General features: G+C 34.1%; 2 protein-coding genes and 1 long non-coding RNA gene across 4 annotated transcripts; 2 read left to right on the forward strand and 1 right to left on the reverse strand.

Annotated features, from left to right (window-relative positions):
* Window positions 1–555: 555 nt before the first annotated feature.
* On the forward strand, window positions 556–3,984 carry LOC126872723 (protein CDV3 homolog). The gene is made up of 4 exons (XM_050632864.1): window positions 556–697; window positions 787–1,333; window positions 1,854–2,272; window positions 2,376–3,984. The coding sequence occupies exons 2-4, from the start codon at window positions 1,160–1,162 to the stop codon at window positions 2,512–2,514; spliced, it is 732 nt and encodes a 243-aa protein (XP_050488821.1). The 5' UTR covers window positions 556–697; window positions 787–1,159; the 3' UTR covers window positions 2,515–3,984.
* Window positions 3,985–5,472: 1,488 nt separating this feature from the next.
* LOC126872733 (putative gamma-glutamylcyclotransferase CG2811) lies at window positions 5,473–7,552 on the reverse strand. Of its 2 annotated transcripts, none has more exons than XM_050632878.1 (4): window positions 7,180–7,552; window positions 6,854–7,100; window positions 6,306–6,455; window positions 5,473–6,092 (listed from the first exon to the last, which is right to left on the reverse strand). In XM_050632878.1, exons 2-4 carry the CDS (start codon window positions 7,061–7,063, stop codon window positions 5,925–5,927), a joined length of 528 nt encoding a protein of 175 aa, XP_050488835.1. In that variant the 5' UTR covers window positions 7,064–7,100; window positions 7,180–7,552; the 3' UTR covers window positions 5,473–5,924. The 2 variants fall into 2 exon arrangements, with proteins under 2 accessions (XP_050488835.1, XP_050488836.1); XM_050632879.1 differs by having other exon boundaries at window positions 5,473–5,893; window positions 5,971–6,092; window positions 6,854–7,552.
* On the forward strand, window positions 6,336–6,871 carry LOC126872740 (uncharacterized). The gene is made up of 2 exons (XR_007692157.1): window positions 6,336–6,479; window positions 6,581–6,871. It is a non-coding gene; the product is annotated as an uncharacterized LOC126872740 (long non-coding RNA).
* Window positions 7,553–13,160: the final 5,608 nt, after the last annotated feature.

The following is a 13,160-nucleotide window of genomic DNA, read 5'->3' on the forward strand; positions in this document are numbered from 1 at the left end:
TATGAGATGGAGAAAAGTGGGGCTGCCCGAGGCGCCACATTCAAAATATCCTTCTCCTTTGTCGTTTTCTTTATTTCGTGATTTTTCGGTCACGAAAAATTTCTTACGTGACGAATTTTATAATAATACACCTTTGGCAAAATCAATGATAAGAAATGAAAAATTGATAAAGATTATTAGAAAAAGATACAATTTCAGCGTGTGATGTGAGGTCAATAATAAAGATTTACGTAAATAAAAGCGTGAGTAGATATACGATTAATATTTCCGAATAGAATAACACGTCTGTGAATAGAAGTTGAAGAATTTGTATTAAGCTCATTGAATGAAAAACTCATTGAATGAAAACATTCTAAGGTATACCTTTTTAAAAATATAGAAATTCATTCTGCTTCAGTTTTCCTTAAACATTTATACGTAACAATTATATAACATATAATCTGCTTAATCAGACAAATGATTTTTTCGCACTTTGTTTAAATACGGTATTACCATGCGGGATTCTCTTTTTGTTCACCTAGGTAATTGTCCGAGTTGAAGCGTCATTTCGTATTCCGGAAGTGGCGAAATAGATCACGTGGCGCCGCCAACGGTGCACGTCGTATACATTAACCGTGGATCAATTAACCTGTATATAAGTTACATTTTTAGTACATATTACTCCTTTCTACGATTTCTCACGTCCCAGTTTTAATTCGTAAGTAATCTATCATGCCAACTGTTTCTATGTTTTACTGAATAACTTGAATGATGCGATAATTTTGAAATACACGACCACGTTTCTAGGTTAGGTAACCCTTGGATTTTTTTGTGTTGGTCTTCTGCTAGACAATCAGCGCCACATATTCATCGTTGAGAAAAATATTTCTCGGTATTTTACGAAATTAAAACAATATACAGCGTTAAAAGGTTATATTATCGATTTCTATGATTTCTTTGCGTATTTTTTACGGTGTAAATCGACTCTTGGAAAAGTTGAGTCCGTATTTGGAAACTCTATTGACTTCGAAGTGATTGCCTGACTTCCGGCCAAGACAAGCCCATGTGGACAGCAGCAGCGGTGCCTCCGATCATTTCGTGCTGAGGCTGTCCCTCGTGTTTCTGTGAAAAAAACTTGTCCGACGAATAATCACGCGTGCACCGCGTAAGTCATCGCAGCATGGCTGATTTAGATGATTTCTTTGCGAAAAAAGATCGCAAAAAAGCGAAGGGGAAGAAATTCACAACTACAGAGGAGATAGCAAAGAAATTGGAAGAAACGGGCAAACGGTTGGGGAAGAAATCAAAAGACAAACCAGTGAACCCGGAGGGGGAAGAAACTCAACAAACCGAGGTGAACATTCGTCCATTCCGCATGTGTATCTTGTCCTTCATTTTTCGTTGAACTTTCGATCCTCGAATTGTGAACAGTCACACGCGAAAGTGCCGAATACGGTGCCATAGGTCGCTGCCATATTTGTTCTTGCAAACGTCATTCTTACTATTACTGAAACTAATCTGCTTACTTGGATCCTCCCGATCTAACATGATTCGCGTTGCCTCGTTGTCCGACGAGCAGATTGTTTGTTACATAATTGAATTGTTACGCGGTTACGGATATTTCCCTTTGTAAACTTGCTGAAACAAACCAGCTGTTCCGGGATTATTATCGTGCGCGATTGATGCTACTTTGAACGAAAATGTGGTATTTTGGAGTAAAAAGCATTTATACGATGGATTGTCGATATGTCTTTTTTTTTTTTTTGTAATGTGAACCTGGATAAAACGCTTCTATAGGATTCTTTCATAATATATTATAAATTATGTGGAGAAATTTTTGTATTATTTTGCATGTTTAAAATATATTACTTTAGGATGAAGATGAGTGGAGAGAGTTTGAAGAAGAGAAAAAAGACTATACTGGCTTGAAGATTGGAAACCTGACAATGAATGAATCCATAGATGCAGAATCTGATGATGAAAAAGGTACAGGAGACATTAGCTCAGATGGAGAGTCAGGTGAAGGTGGTACCAAACATTCAGGACCCTGGAAAAAGCCAGAGCTCCCTCCACAACCAGAACCAGCACCAGAAACAGCACCACCACCTCCACCACCTGTTACTTCAGGAAGTAGTTATAAGCCTCCACATTTAAGGAATATCCAAACAGTAGCTGCTAGTCCTAGACAACGAGCAAAAAATATTGCGCCAGACATACATAGTGAAGAATATTTCCCAACATTGAACTCCAAGCAGCAGCAAAGCAACGAACCCAGTGGACCATGGGGCAGACGGTATGTATCACGAGTACTTTTGATTATTTTAAAATAAAAAAAGGAAGAATTTGCAGGGAGAAAGACGGTACGTGTATATAACAAATAAATAATTTTATTTTAGGAAACGAGACGAAGGTACGTTTGAAGAAGTGCGTAATCGAGGGGGAAGTAGATCATATAGCGTACAGGATGCGCAAGCACAAGCGCCGAAGCTCTCTCTGGGTAACAAATATGGTGCCCTATCGCAAGATCAAAGCTGAAATCATCTCTGATTTGATCGAACGACAAACACAATCATTATTACGTCATCGCCTCTCTCCGTTTCGTGGCCCAGTTACGCTATTAAATATGTTTTCTAGGATATAGAACACACAACGGAACGCATACGAGTAGGATGCATGATCGATTCACGTACCGTGCTCTAGCTTTCGAAAAGCCAGACGTTGATTAAAAAAACAAAACCAGGAAAAGAAAAAAAATCCTATTTCGTTCGATAGGAGATCCCGCCTGCTATCGTGAAACCGGATGTACCATTTCTTTCGCGAAAACGTGATTCGTGCTTACGATGAATTTCGTAAAGAAAAGCAAACGTTTATTTTTTCATACGAAGAGAACATGCTCAAAACACACATATATACACATTTAGCATCAGTTTTATATTTAATTTTTTAATTTACATACTAGAAAGATGAAAGATCTTTATCAAGAGATGATGGGGGCAGTGGAGAAAAGTCGCGAGTTTGCATAACAAACCGGAAATCGAGATAGAACTCTCGTAGCGCAAAAAGGTGTTGAACTTCGCGATTAATCACGTAAGACACTCATGTGGTCGCTGTATTTTTACACGGTGCTGCTGTTTTCATTTAGCGTGCTTGCATTCGCGTTAGTCAGTCGATCACCTTCGAAACGTCTCGGAAATTATAGATTAAAAACACTTGGATACTCGAACGTGACATCGTTTTAATGCAGGAAGGACTATATTATATTATTACGTGTGCATTGCATAAAGAAGGAAAGTCGATTAGTCCTAATCGGGCTCTGTCTTTTCGAGTAATAGTTTCGCTCAACGGTAACGTACGTCAACGAACACAAAAGTTTAGATGAATTAAGATATATGTGGATAAATATGTATACATAATAATTACATGGAAATAATTGAACTCCGGGGCTGGGCTTTGGAACGGTGCAGAAATACTGCTATACATGTCGATACAAAAGAATTGTACGAAGGAAAGAAAACAGAGAGAACATATACGCAAAGTATAATGAAATCGGATAAGTTTAATTTGTGGAAACTCAAAACATATGCAGAAGTCATACAGAAAGAAGAGACACGCACGCGTGAACGAACATACAATATAAAATAACAGGAGACGTATGTACGCTTTTGTTGATACTTGTTTAATTAGTTTTGTTGATTTAGGGACTTCTTTTGCGAAAAAGAAATGAAAACAGGGGAGAGGTTGTACGGAAAGAGAAAGAGAAGAAGTTGTAGAGTTTCTCCTGTGATATCAGGAATTCGGGGTGCTAGCGCTGTTATTTTTTGATGGTGAACAAAAAATGAGAAACAAATAGAAGAGAAAAATCTAACTGGAAGAAGCAAAATGGAGTAAGTGAGCCATACACACAGAATTGCAGAAAAGAAAGAAATGGAGCCTTGTATAGTGAACTATAAGAAGAAAAAAAAAGGATGTGATTATTTATAATAAATTTCCTAGGACAACTTATAAGTACTGCCTTAAGCATTTTAATTTCGCGAACCATCAATGATGTGTCGGTGATCTCGCGACTGGTTCAGAACATGTGAAAAAAACGAAAAAAGAAATAAGTGCATGCTCAAAATGAGTGTGGTTGCGATCGTTAGTTTTCTGTTCGCGCGATCGACCGTCACAGTCGTTCTATCTCGAGGATCGAAAGCACTTTTCACGGGCATTTCCACGTAGAAGTACGCAAATTCCATATGCGAGAGTCTAAAGTTGTTTGTTCAGTTGAGTCGATCAGTTTGTTCATTTAATAAATCGAACCATGTAAGTAATTATTCCTTCATATTGGTATAAGAAAACATTTGTAAACGCGAAATTAGATGCAGTGACTCGTGAAAGTACTTAGACACTTAGTATAGAAAACTTTTATACATATATAGTATGTGTTACATAAATCATTTCAAAATTTTATAGGCATAAGACACGATTGTCATGATTATATCAGTAAGATTTAAAACTGATATGAAGTTGTATATAGAAGTTACAAGATATATACTGCAGATATATGTTTCATATATCATGAATAATAAATTTGGACATATGTATAATACGTATTAAAAATTCCCACTAATATAATAAATAATTGTCAGTTTAAATATTCTTGTGATTTCTACGAAATATATACTTGTACTAAATGTGTATTAGCTTTTATGTTCCACATTTGTTCCAAATATTTCCATATAATTAGATATGACAAAATACATATTATATATACAAATTGCAATTTAATGATGATAATTGAATCTTATTACAGTGCTAATGAAATTTTAAAGTATTTCATATAATACACATAATGTACGTATAAAAGGTTTCTATGAGTATTCAAATATTATCATGAGCTACTGTATATATATTAGTATCAAATAATTGTAAAAAATTGTCTATTGTTTGGCTTTTTCAATATCAACGAACTGATCGACCAACTTCGTATTGTGTTAAAGATTACCAACCCTTATTTATCAATCGATTCAGACAAAACAGTCAAGAATAAAGGTCTTGGCTAATTTTGGAAAAAAGTGTGAGGGTTGGTGGTCTATTAATGCAGTAAAAATAGTAAAATCGAATGTCGAGAGAGAGAAAAAAAAGATGAAGTCGCCCGACGACGACGTCGTTGTCAGGGCAACGTGGACTTCGCCTGCCTTTTGTTACAGAATAGTTGAAATAATTTTATCGCGACTGTTAACAGAGAGAAATCGATAGAATGACAGAGGAAGTGAAAGAGTGCGCGAAAGAAAGAGAGTGGCGAATAATGAACTTGATATAATAAATAATGAAGGAAACCAGAGAGTTGACATATACGAAACTTTGTTTCCGATGATATTTCTTGTTCTCGTTTCATTTCTCATTATATACACATCTTTAACGAAACTCGCAATACTCGTGCCCGATTTTGTGGAATGAATAATAAAAAAAAAAAAAAAAGGAGAGAAAAGGAAAACTGTTTTTTGCAAATAGTAATTATATATTACAAGATATATTTTCGAGATTGTACATAGGTATTTATGGAGACACTTTTCATTGTTATATGTACTGTCAAAATGTTTTTTCAACGGTCGGTTCACTTTATGCGAGAGAACATAGCGCTTGTTAACTCGTTGCGATGGAAATTAACGAGAGATAATATTTAAACCTCTAGAGTCTTAAATGTCGAAGAAAAAAAAAGATTGAGTAGGAAACTTGCTTGTTGATGGTAAAAAGACATATTAGACTGCAGAGGATTAAATTTCAATGGTTTTCATTCGACGAAAAATCTTTTATTAACTATCACGATTAACAAACATGAAGTTGAAGCGTTCATGCGATGATGGGGTTAACAACATATTATGCAAAACAGCTTGATCAGAGTAGGTCTTCCGGCCTTACTGTACTCTCCTCGCTGGAAACAAATATATTTTGGGGATGAACTATCACTGAACTTCGCTTCTGTGATTGTACGAGGGATCGCGAGCATACTTTTCGCAATATTTGAGTCCGTGACTTCCCTCGTTGCTGTACGAGCTGTACATGGGATTCTCCAACAAGGACGCCCTGAACCTTGGTAAAAAATATATCCAGACCTTTGTCAAGGTACTGATCTGAGAACAAGTTTGATAATAAATTGAGCAGATTAATTTAATAACAATTGCGTATATTAATTGGTGCAGCATACTTTAGCCTTTTGTGTTTTTAAATTATAGTAAAAGAGATACATATATTTCCTTTGTTTTCCTTTAGACTTTTTATTTAAAAGTAAGTAATAGGATGTTAATTTTGAACAGGAACAATAGTTGAGAAGAAACAATATCTACCTCTTCAAAATTATCGCTCGATTTGGCCTTGCCTTCTGGAGCAATCAACAAATCTTCCTCTGATCGTTCGTAAAACGTTGGATGTTCTTCTAATTCGTCTAACTTTTTTAACATTTTCGTGTCGACATCGTATACTTCACCAAATACATGCTGTTTATAAGGAAATAGAAAAAGGTAGGTGAATTAATTTTACATGTAATTTTTCATTTGAAGTAACTTACAAGCTTAATTCAAACATCAAACATTGACAATTAATGTTAATTTTTTAATAACAGATATTAAAATTCAAAGCACAGCCTCAAGTTAGTAACAACACTAATGCTAGGGCAACAAAATACAAACTCAGTTTAATGAATGAATTTAGTAACTCACAAATAAGAGATATTTCATTCGATCTAATATAAATTTGATAAATAATAATGTTCTTTGAGAAAAAACTGCGCCTATGACAACGGGCGATAGACGTTGCCGCTTATAAACAATTCGGTGAAACTAGTTGGACAATAACATTATCTAAGTTGATAATATCGAACTCATGCAATACTCACGTGACCAAAGCCAGGTTTCTTCAACAAAAATGGTATATTATAATGAGTGGCAATTATTAGCGGATACGGAACAACGGTTCTCCCAAGTCCCAAGAACTTTGCGTATCCATTTGCAACATCTTGGATCAAATTGTGGTTGGGTTCTCCTCGCTTTAGTGTCCCGTATACGAAGATACGGTGTAGAGGACTCTTGAACAAGTGTTCATACATTTTGAACTTTCAATCGTATTGTAATTATATGAATATACTGTGCGGAAAATAATTTTTCATTTTAACTTCAAAATGCAAGCTTAAAAACAGTTTTTTTTTTAATTCCAATAATTTACTTCGCTGTCGATAATGATGTACAAACAGTTTCAACGTTTTTCAAAGAGACGGCGCTAGTAGATAAAGTCCACTAACAATTTAACTTCACTGTCGATAACAATGGGCTACGCGTTTTCCAATAGATGGAGCCACTAGTATGTGCTAAAATTATTGGTTATGGCAAACGAGACTCGAATCGTTTCGTTTCTTTCTCGAAGAGAACAAGTTGTTTTCGCTACCCGACAGTGTTCACCACAAAGCATTAGTTTTCACGAAACAGTTCCGTATATTCAAATAAAATCAAAACCAACAATTATGAGAAATATATCAAAAACTAATTACGGTGTCACACTCGACAATGTTACGCATGTTTCGACACACACCAGAGGTCATTCGTGCTCACTTGTTTCCGGATACTGATATTGTCATCGACTTCACTGCACTTCCTGCATTCGTTTGTGTAAAAAAATAAATAAAAGGTATGGCTGGAACATTACGCACTGTTTTCTAAATTAAATATGATTGTTGCTTCAACAAAACCGTTTAGTCTTTTTCCTTCCATTCGTTGTATGTTACATTCATTTACTTAGCAATATATGTTTATGTAATAAATTGTGGACAGTATTAAACTTGTATCGTTGTCAATATAAAGAACAATAGAAATGGCCAAATAATGTAAACTGATTATGATAGAGGAATTTCAAAAAATGTTAAATTTTCTAGGTTTTACCTCGTCCGATAGTAATTGCATGTCCACAATGTTAGTCGGCAGTTCATGGAACGAGTAGATGTCCATAACCGCGATGTTCGTTAGCATTGCTGCGGCAGCGATATGAAATAACATTGTTGCAAACTGCAACACGGCAAAACTAGTGATTCCACCAAGAGTATAGTGCGTACAACCCTGATCTCGCTGTCGCATAAGAGGTTAAAAGTTGAAGCGATAAGAGCTTTCGTGCGACACGGATCACGCCATTTCATTTTTCCTTACGATTAATTCCACTTCATTTTTTCTTCTACAATCTTTGTACCCTTTTCCGATAAGTTTCGATTGACAAAATATTTTTACTCATTGTCGTCGTAATTATTATATCTGAAGAAAAACAACACCATATCGTTTGATTAATTTGCTAAATATGAGTCTCTGGAACTTCCGTTCTTGCTTGTTATTATTAACGAATAAAAAAGAATAAGCGACACTTTAGAAATATAGTAATTTTATTCGTGTTAGAACAATTAATCACTTTCAAAGACTATTGAAAATGGTGTTACAATTTTTAGTTATATCAACGACACCTCGTTATTATAAATTATTGATACATAAATTTGATGAATTAATTTATTACTATTGAATATTTTATAATTAAATTATTTTAGACATTTATTACCAACTTATGGAACAATAATTGCGTAGTAGTAAAAACGAAAACAATTCTCGCTATAATAGTCAGTGGATAAAGTAATTTCCTGCTTAGCCTTCGTTTGTTTAATTTCATTTTCACGAAGATCCTCGGCGCATCTATCGGTGCATTGTAATTACGTGGACGACAGACTGATATTTTGTCGAAGGATCTGGCTTTCCTGTGACACGAATTGTCGAAAAGCATCATTCGTTAGACGTTTTCCGCTTTGTCTTTGTCGTAAAAGTTGATCGAACGTATTCCAATTTTCGCCGCCTTTCTCTTTAATATCCTCACCCTTGAGATATAGATTTATTACGGTAAGAGGAATTAATTCATTTCAGGCGCAGTAGGTTTCATTACCTCGATGAGGACGTACAAAAGGCCTTTGCTCCTGTCTCCAAGTAACATATAATTCTGATAATAGAGACAATCTATCAATTCTTGTAAGATATTTGTCGTTAAATGATTGTCTAGATAGGAAAGATCTTACTTTAGAATTTGTATTATTCAGTCGTGGATGTTTGTGCATTTCTGGAAAATTTAGAGATGCACAAAATGCGCAGTATATTCATATAATATGCAAATATGTACGTATAAGATAAAAATAATTGATAATTTATTTAGGCTCTAGTCAGCCTCGTAGAAACATGAATTTCCATAAAATACGTAATCTATTAATTATCTAATATATTAATAAATCGAAAGTTATAATCACAGCTTAAATCTATGTACTGCAATTTCAAATTTCCTGTCGCCATCATCTCTCCATTCGTCGGAAAGCTTTCTTTCCTATGAGGATGACACGTTTCATGTCCCAGTGTCGTTCTGATTTTCTGTAAAACATGTAAAACAATGGATATTATACATTAAAAAAAAAAAAAAAGAAAAAAAAATGATATCCTCGATAGCTGTAAAACCAAACAATTTTTTATAAATCTGTAGTTATTACTTGTATAGATTCTGAATCTGCAAGTGAAATTCTTTCTTCCTTCGTTTTGATCGAAGATTCCTGAAGATCTACAAATATATTTTATTCTATTCAGTTAGAATAAGTAACAAAAGTAGAACATTGATTAAAATTATTAGAAATGTTGTTAAAGAAATAGAATAACTTTATTCCTATGTCAGAGACGATCATTTATTTCTGACTGTCTTTAAATATTAATATTAAACATAGAAATAAACAATTCTCAATAAAAATGTAACGATTTCGTCCACTTTCTATTCGTACTCCGTTCTTTCCCCCGAAATTCTCCATTAATCGATTAATTAATTAATTAAGAATATTAATCAACGTTCTGATATACTTGTAATTTGTGCGAGTTACATTTTTTAGATCGTCTTGTAAGGCTCTGACGTGTTCGAGATTTCGCGTTCTTCCTCGATGATTCGTCGTTTATACTTTTGTCAATTTCCTCGTCCTTCTTCTTCTCCATCTAAGTTTTCGTAATTTTTAGTAATTGAACGAAGCTGTGAATTTCATCCGAGAAGAAGGGACGTTCTAGATAAATTTCTGATGATTACCCATTCGTCCATTAACGACAGTTCAGCGAACTTTCTGCGACGCAGCTCGACAATTTCTTCGTGCATCAAGGCAATTCTAATTTTATGAATTAAGTACGTCGAGTAAATTTACATATTAATCTGTTATAATACCGATTAAAATAATTTATACAACGACAAACATTTCAATAGTATTAGAATGCTATAACGAATATACTTAGAATTATTGAAATGCAATAATTCTATACTTTGAGTTATTGGAACAATTTATACGCATTTTTATGTACATTTTGAGCTCCTGTAATATTAAAGACGCGCCTTCATCGCATATCCTGTTTCCAAATAAAACAAGACACGTCAAAGACCTGCAAATATAAAGGTACTATGCTTTATATACAAAAATACGTAATTAAAGCTATGTAATTAAATAAAATGTGAGAAATATTTATATTGCTTGTTATTTCACATCCTTCAGCCTCAGATAAGTAAATATAAGGAAAGTTATTAAGAAATCTATTAAATTCTGCAATTTGGAAGATCTGTGAAGGAACAAGTAGAAAAATCAATGTAAGTAAGATAAATAAGCTAAGTATATACACACATTCGTGTGTCGTCTCGTTTTGAATTATTTTGATTTATATTTTTTGACGTAAATTCGTATATCTTGAGTTTCAGGAAGAGTTGTTGGGCCAACTTCCCGTTTTTCCATCGGGAAAACATAATTCAGACGAAAGGTTCTCCCACATTTTGACAAATTTTTCCACACGGAATTTCTCGAGAATGGACAAAAAGTTTTGGCCCAAAAATTGGGCCTCTGTATCAGGAGAACACACTGGTACCGATATTATTTTTTTTCGGATACGAAATTTCATATTTTCGTAAAGTTTCCACAACGATATACTACACGTGGCTTGCATTCGATCAAACGACACTTGCAAATTCACGTGCAGTCGCAAAATACCATCAAAGGCGTCCAAGATGCAATTCTTGTTCCAGTACAAGTCGCAAAACGAAGAAGAAGAATAGAGGAATATAGAAATAAGATTAAGTTACCTGTTCGTTCGAAGCATTTTCCCCAGATCGCCTGCACCATCTTTCGTTATATGATTATTTGCCAGATTTAGAATAATTAATTTGGGATTATTCGGTGGGTCACGATATCGTAATTCGTGCGCAATTTTCCTCATGCCATTATCGCTTATTTTGCACAGCCTCAGTGACAAATATTTCAAGCTAAACACGATTATCTGTCAGAGTGAATTCTGGACACGTCACTTTATAAATTATTAGGTTGCCCGAAAAGTTTCTGTCGTTTTATAAGATGATAATAAAATGAATAACAATTTCTGTTTTATATTATTTTATTTAATTACGTATCATCCATTTCATCATATTTGTATTACTATGTTCGTGCATAATTCAATAAATTAATATAAAACAGAAAACATAGTGCGTCTATTATTTCCTTATAAAACGAAAGAAACTTTTCGGACGACCTAATACTTGCCTTCCTCCAGGCGTGCAAAGCAAATGATAATTTTCTTGCGTGTTTGGATTCATGTCTAAATTCAAATCTTGCACGCATCCGATATTTGTCACCATTTCCGCAATTTGCATAACACCGAACGCGTTTATATTGCAATTTGGCAATCTATGAAAATGTTCGATCATTTCTTTGACGAACGTAAACGTGATACGTGAAATGTAAGCGAATAATCATTTGGTTTACTTCAATACTGTGATAGTATTGTATTTCTGCATCGTAGAATTCAGTGCATCTAATAAGCAGATGGATACTTCACGGCGTGTAACAAAGTAAAAATGAATTCAAGGACGTGCGCTTATTTCAACTTCCTTGTTTTTTTTTTTTTAATATTTATTAAAATTACAATCAATTCTCGCGTTGAGAATTTCAACTTCTGAACTGCGGATTTTTATGCGTCTACAAGAGATTCAAAAATGCCAAACTGCACGGAATGTGCATAGTATGTAAAAATATATGAGATATCCAAAGCAGAATATTTGCTATAATATTTAGTGGATGGTTGTTTAAGTTTAGTTCTTTTACAGTTACGTTTGCAAAATTATTAATTTGCATAATTATCCGTAGATTATTTAATTCTATTACGAAGAAAATTTCGTTTTAGAAGATACTTATCTTTGCTTTCAATTTTCACTGGCGTCACGAGTTTTCTATTTGGGTAAGTTATATGAAAAATTGGCGATCCGTCGTCTTCGAGTCTTAAAATATTCAAATTACGATGAAGATTTACAGCTATTTGGATTTTGATTCGAATTTAGAGGCGATTACTTTTCGGATGTTGCCGATAAACTATTGGAGACACGAAAATCCGCAAGATTCTGCTGTTTTCGAGATAATTTATTGTTAAAAGGTGCACTTGATCTTATTAAGAAACTATGATTAAGTTAGGGAACTTTAAGGAAACGCTTACTATAATTCTAGGCAAGGGATGTACGTTATACTCGTGCGCGTGTTTTAAAAATTCGCTCACAAAATTTTCATGCAAATTCCTTGCTGTGTCGCCTATTAATGTAACCATGTAACGATATATTTGCTAAAGATAAATATAAATATTGAAATATTTACCTGCAATCGACGACGCTTTATCTCGAGCAGAAGCGGTGTATTTGCTCCTCTTATCTACCATGACTTTATTTCGTAGAATTCTTAACACGATTTTTATTAGCCAGGTTAAAACCAACTGCTGTCAAAGCCACCAGCAAGTGAACGTCGAATTTTTTGGAAGCTTAACAAACGTACGTCTATAGTACAACAAATAATATATAGTTTCAATAGTTGTGAAGCTAAACGTAGAAATTAATTCAGTGTCTTTCTGTACAGAAATTTGTCTTTCATTTATCAATTTTGCTCTTCGACCAAGCACAGTTTTCTTACTATTAATCGAACAACAAAAATTATTTGTTGACGCGTTTCGAAATTGAGTTTACACCGCGTTTTAGAAATATTAAGATCGATATGGTAAAATCCTAAAATATATAGAGCGAAAGGATATTTATATTTCGAAAATTATTCAAAGGCGATGGATTACTTTCTATAGCTAAAACGATATTAC

The sequence above is a fragment of the Bombus huntii genome, chromosome 13, assembly GCF_024542735.1.
Source record: "Bombus huntii isolate Logan2020A chromosome 13, iyBomHunt1.1, whole genome shotgun sequence".
In the NCBI taxonomy this organism is placed as follows: domain Eukaryota; kingdom Metazoa; phylum Arthropoda; class Insecta; order Hymenoptera; family Apidae; genus Bombus; species Bombus huntii.

Bases quoted from the DNA above. Each gene is read 5' to 3' on its own strand.
- LOC126872733 (XM_050632878.1), bottom strand. From the start codon at position 7,063: ATGTATGAACACTTGTTCAAGAGTCCTCTACACCGTATCTTCGTATAC. The intron at 6,456-6,853 runs GTGAGTATTGCA...CCTTATAAACAG, and splicing joins AGAAACCTGGCTTTGGTCAC to CATGTATTTGGTGAAGTATA. The intron at 6,093-6,305 runs GTAGATATTGTT...ACTTGTTCTCAG, and splicing joins CGAGCGATAATTTTGAAGAG to ATCAGTACCTTGACAAAGGT.
- LOC126872723 (XM_050632864.1), top strand. From the start codon at position 1,160: ATGGCTGATTTAGATGATTTCTTTGCGAAAAAAGATCGCAAAAAAGCG. The intron at 1,334-1,853 runs GTGAACATTCGT...ATATTACTTTAG, and splicing joins AAGAAACTCAACAAACCGAG to GATGAAGATGAGTGGAGAGA. The intron at 2,273-2,375 runs GTATGTATCACG...ATTTTATTTTAG, and splicing joins AGTGGACCATGGGGCAGACG to GAAACGAGACGAAGGTACGT.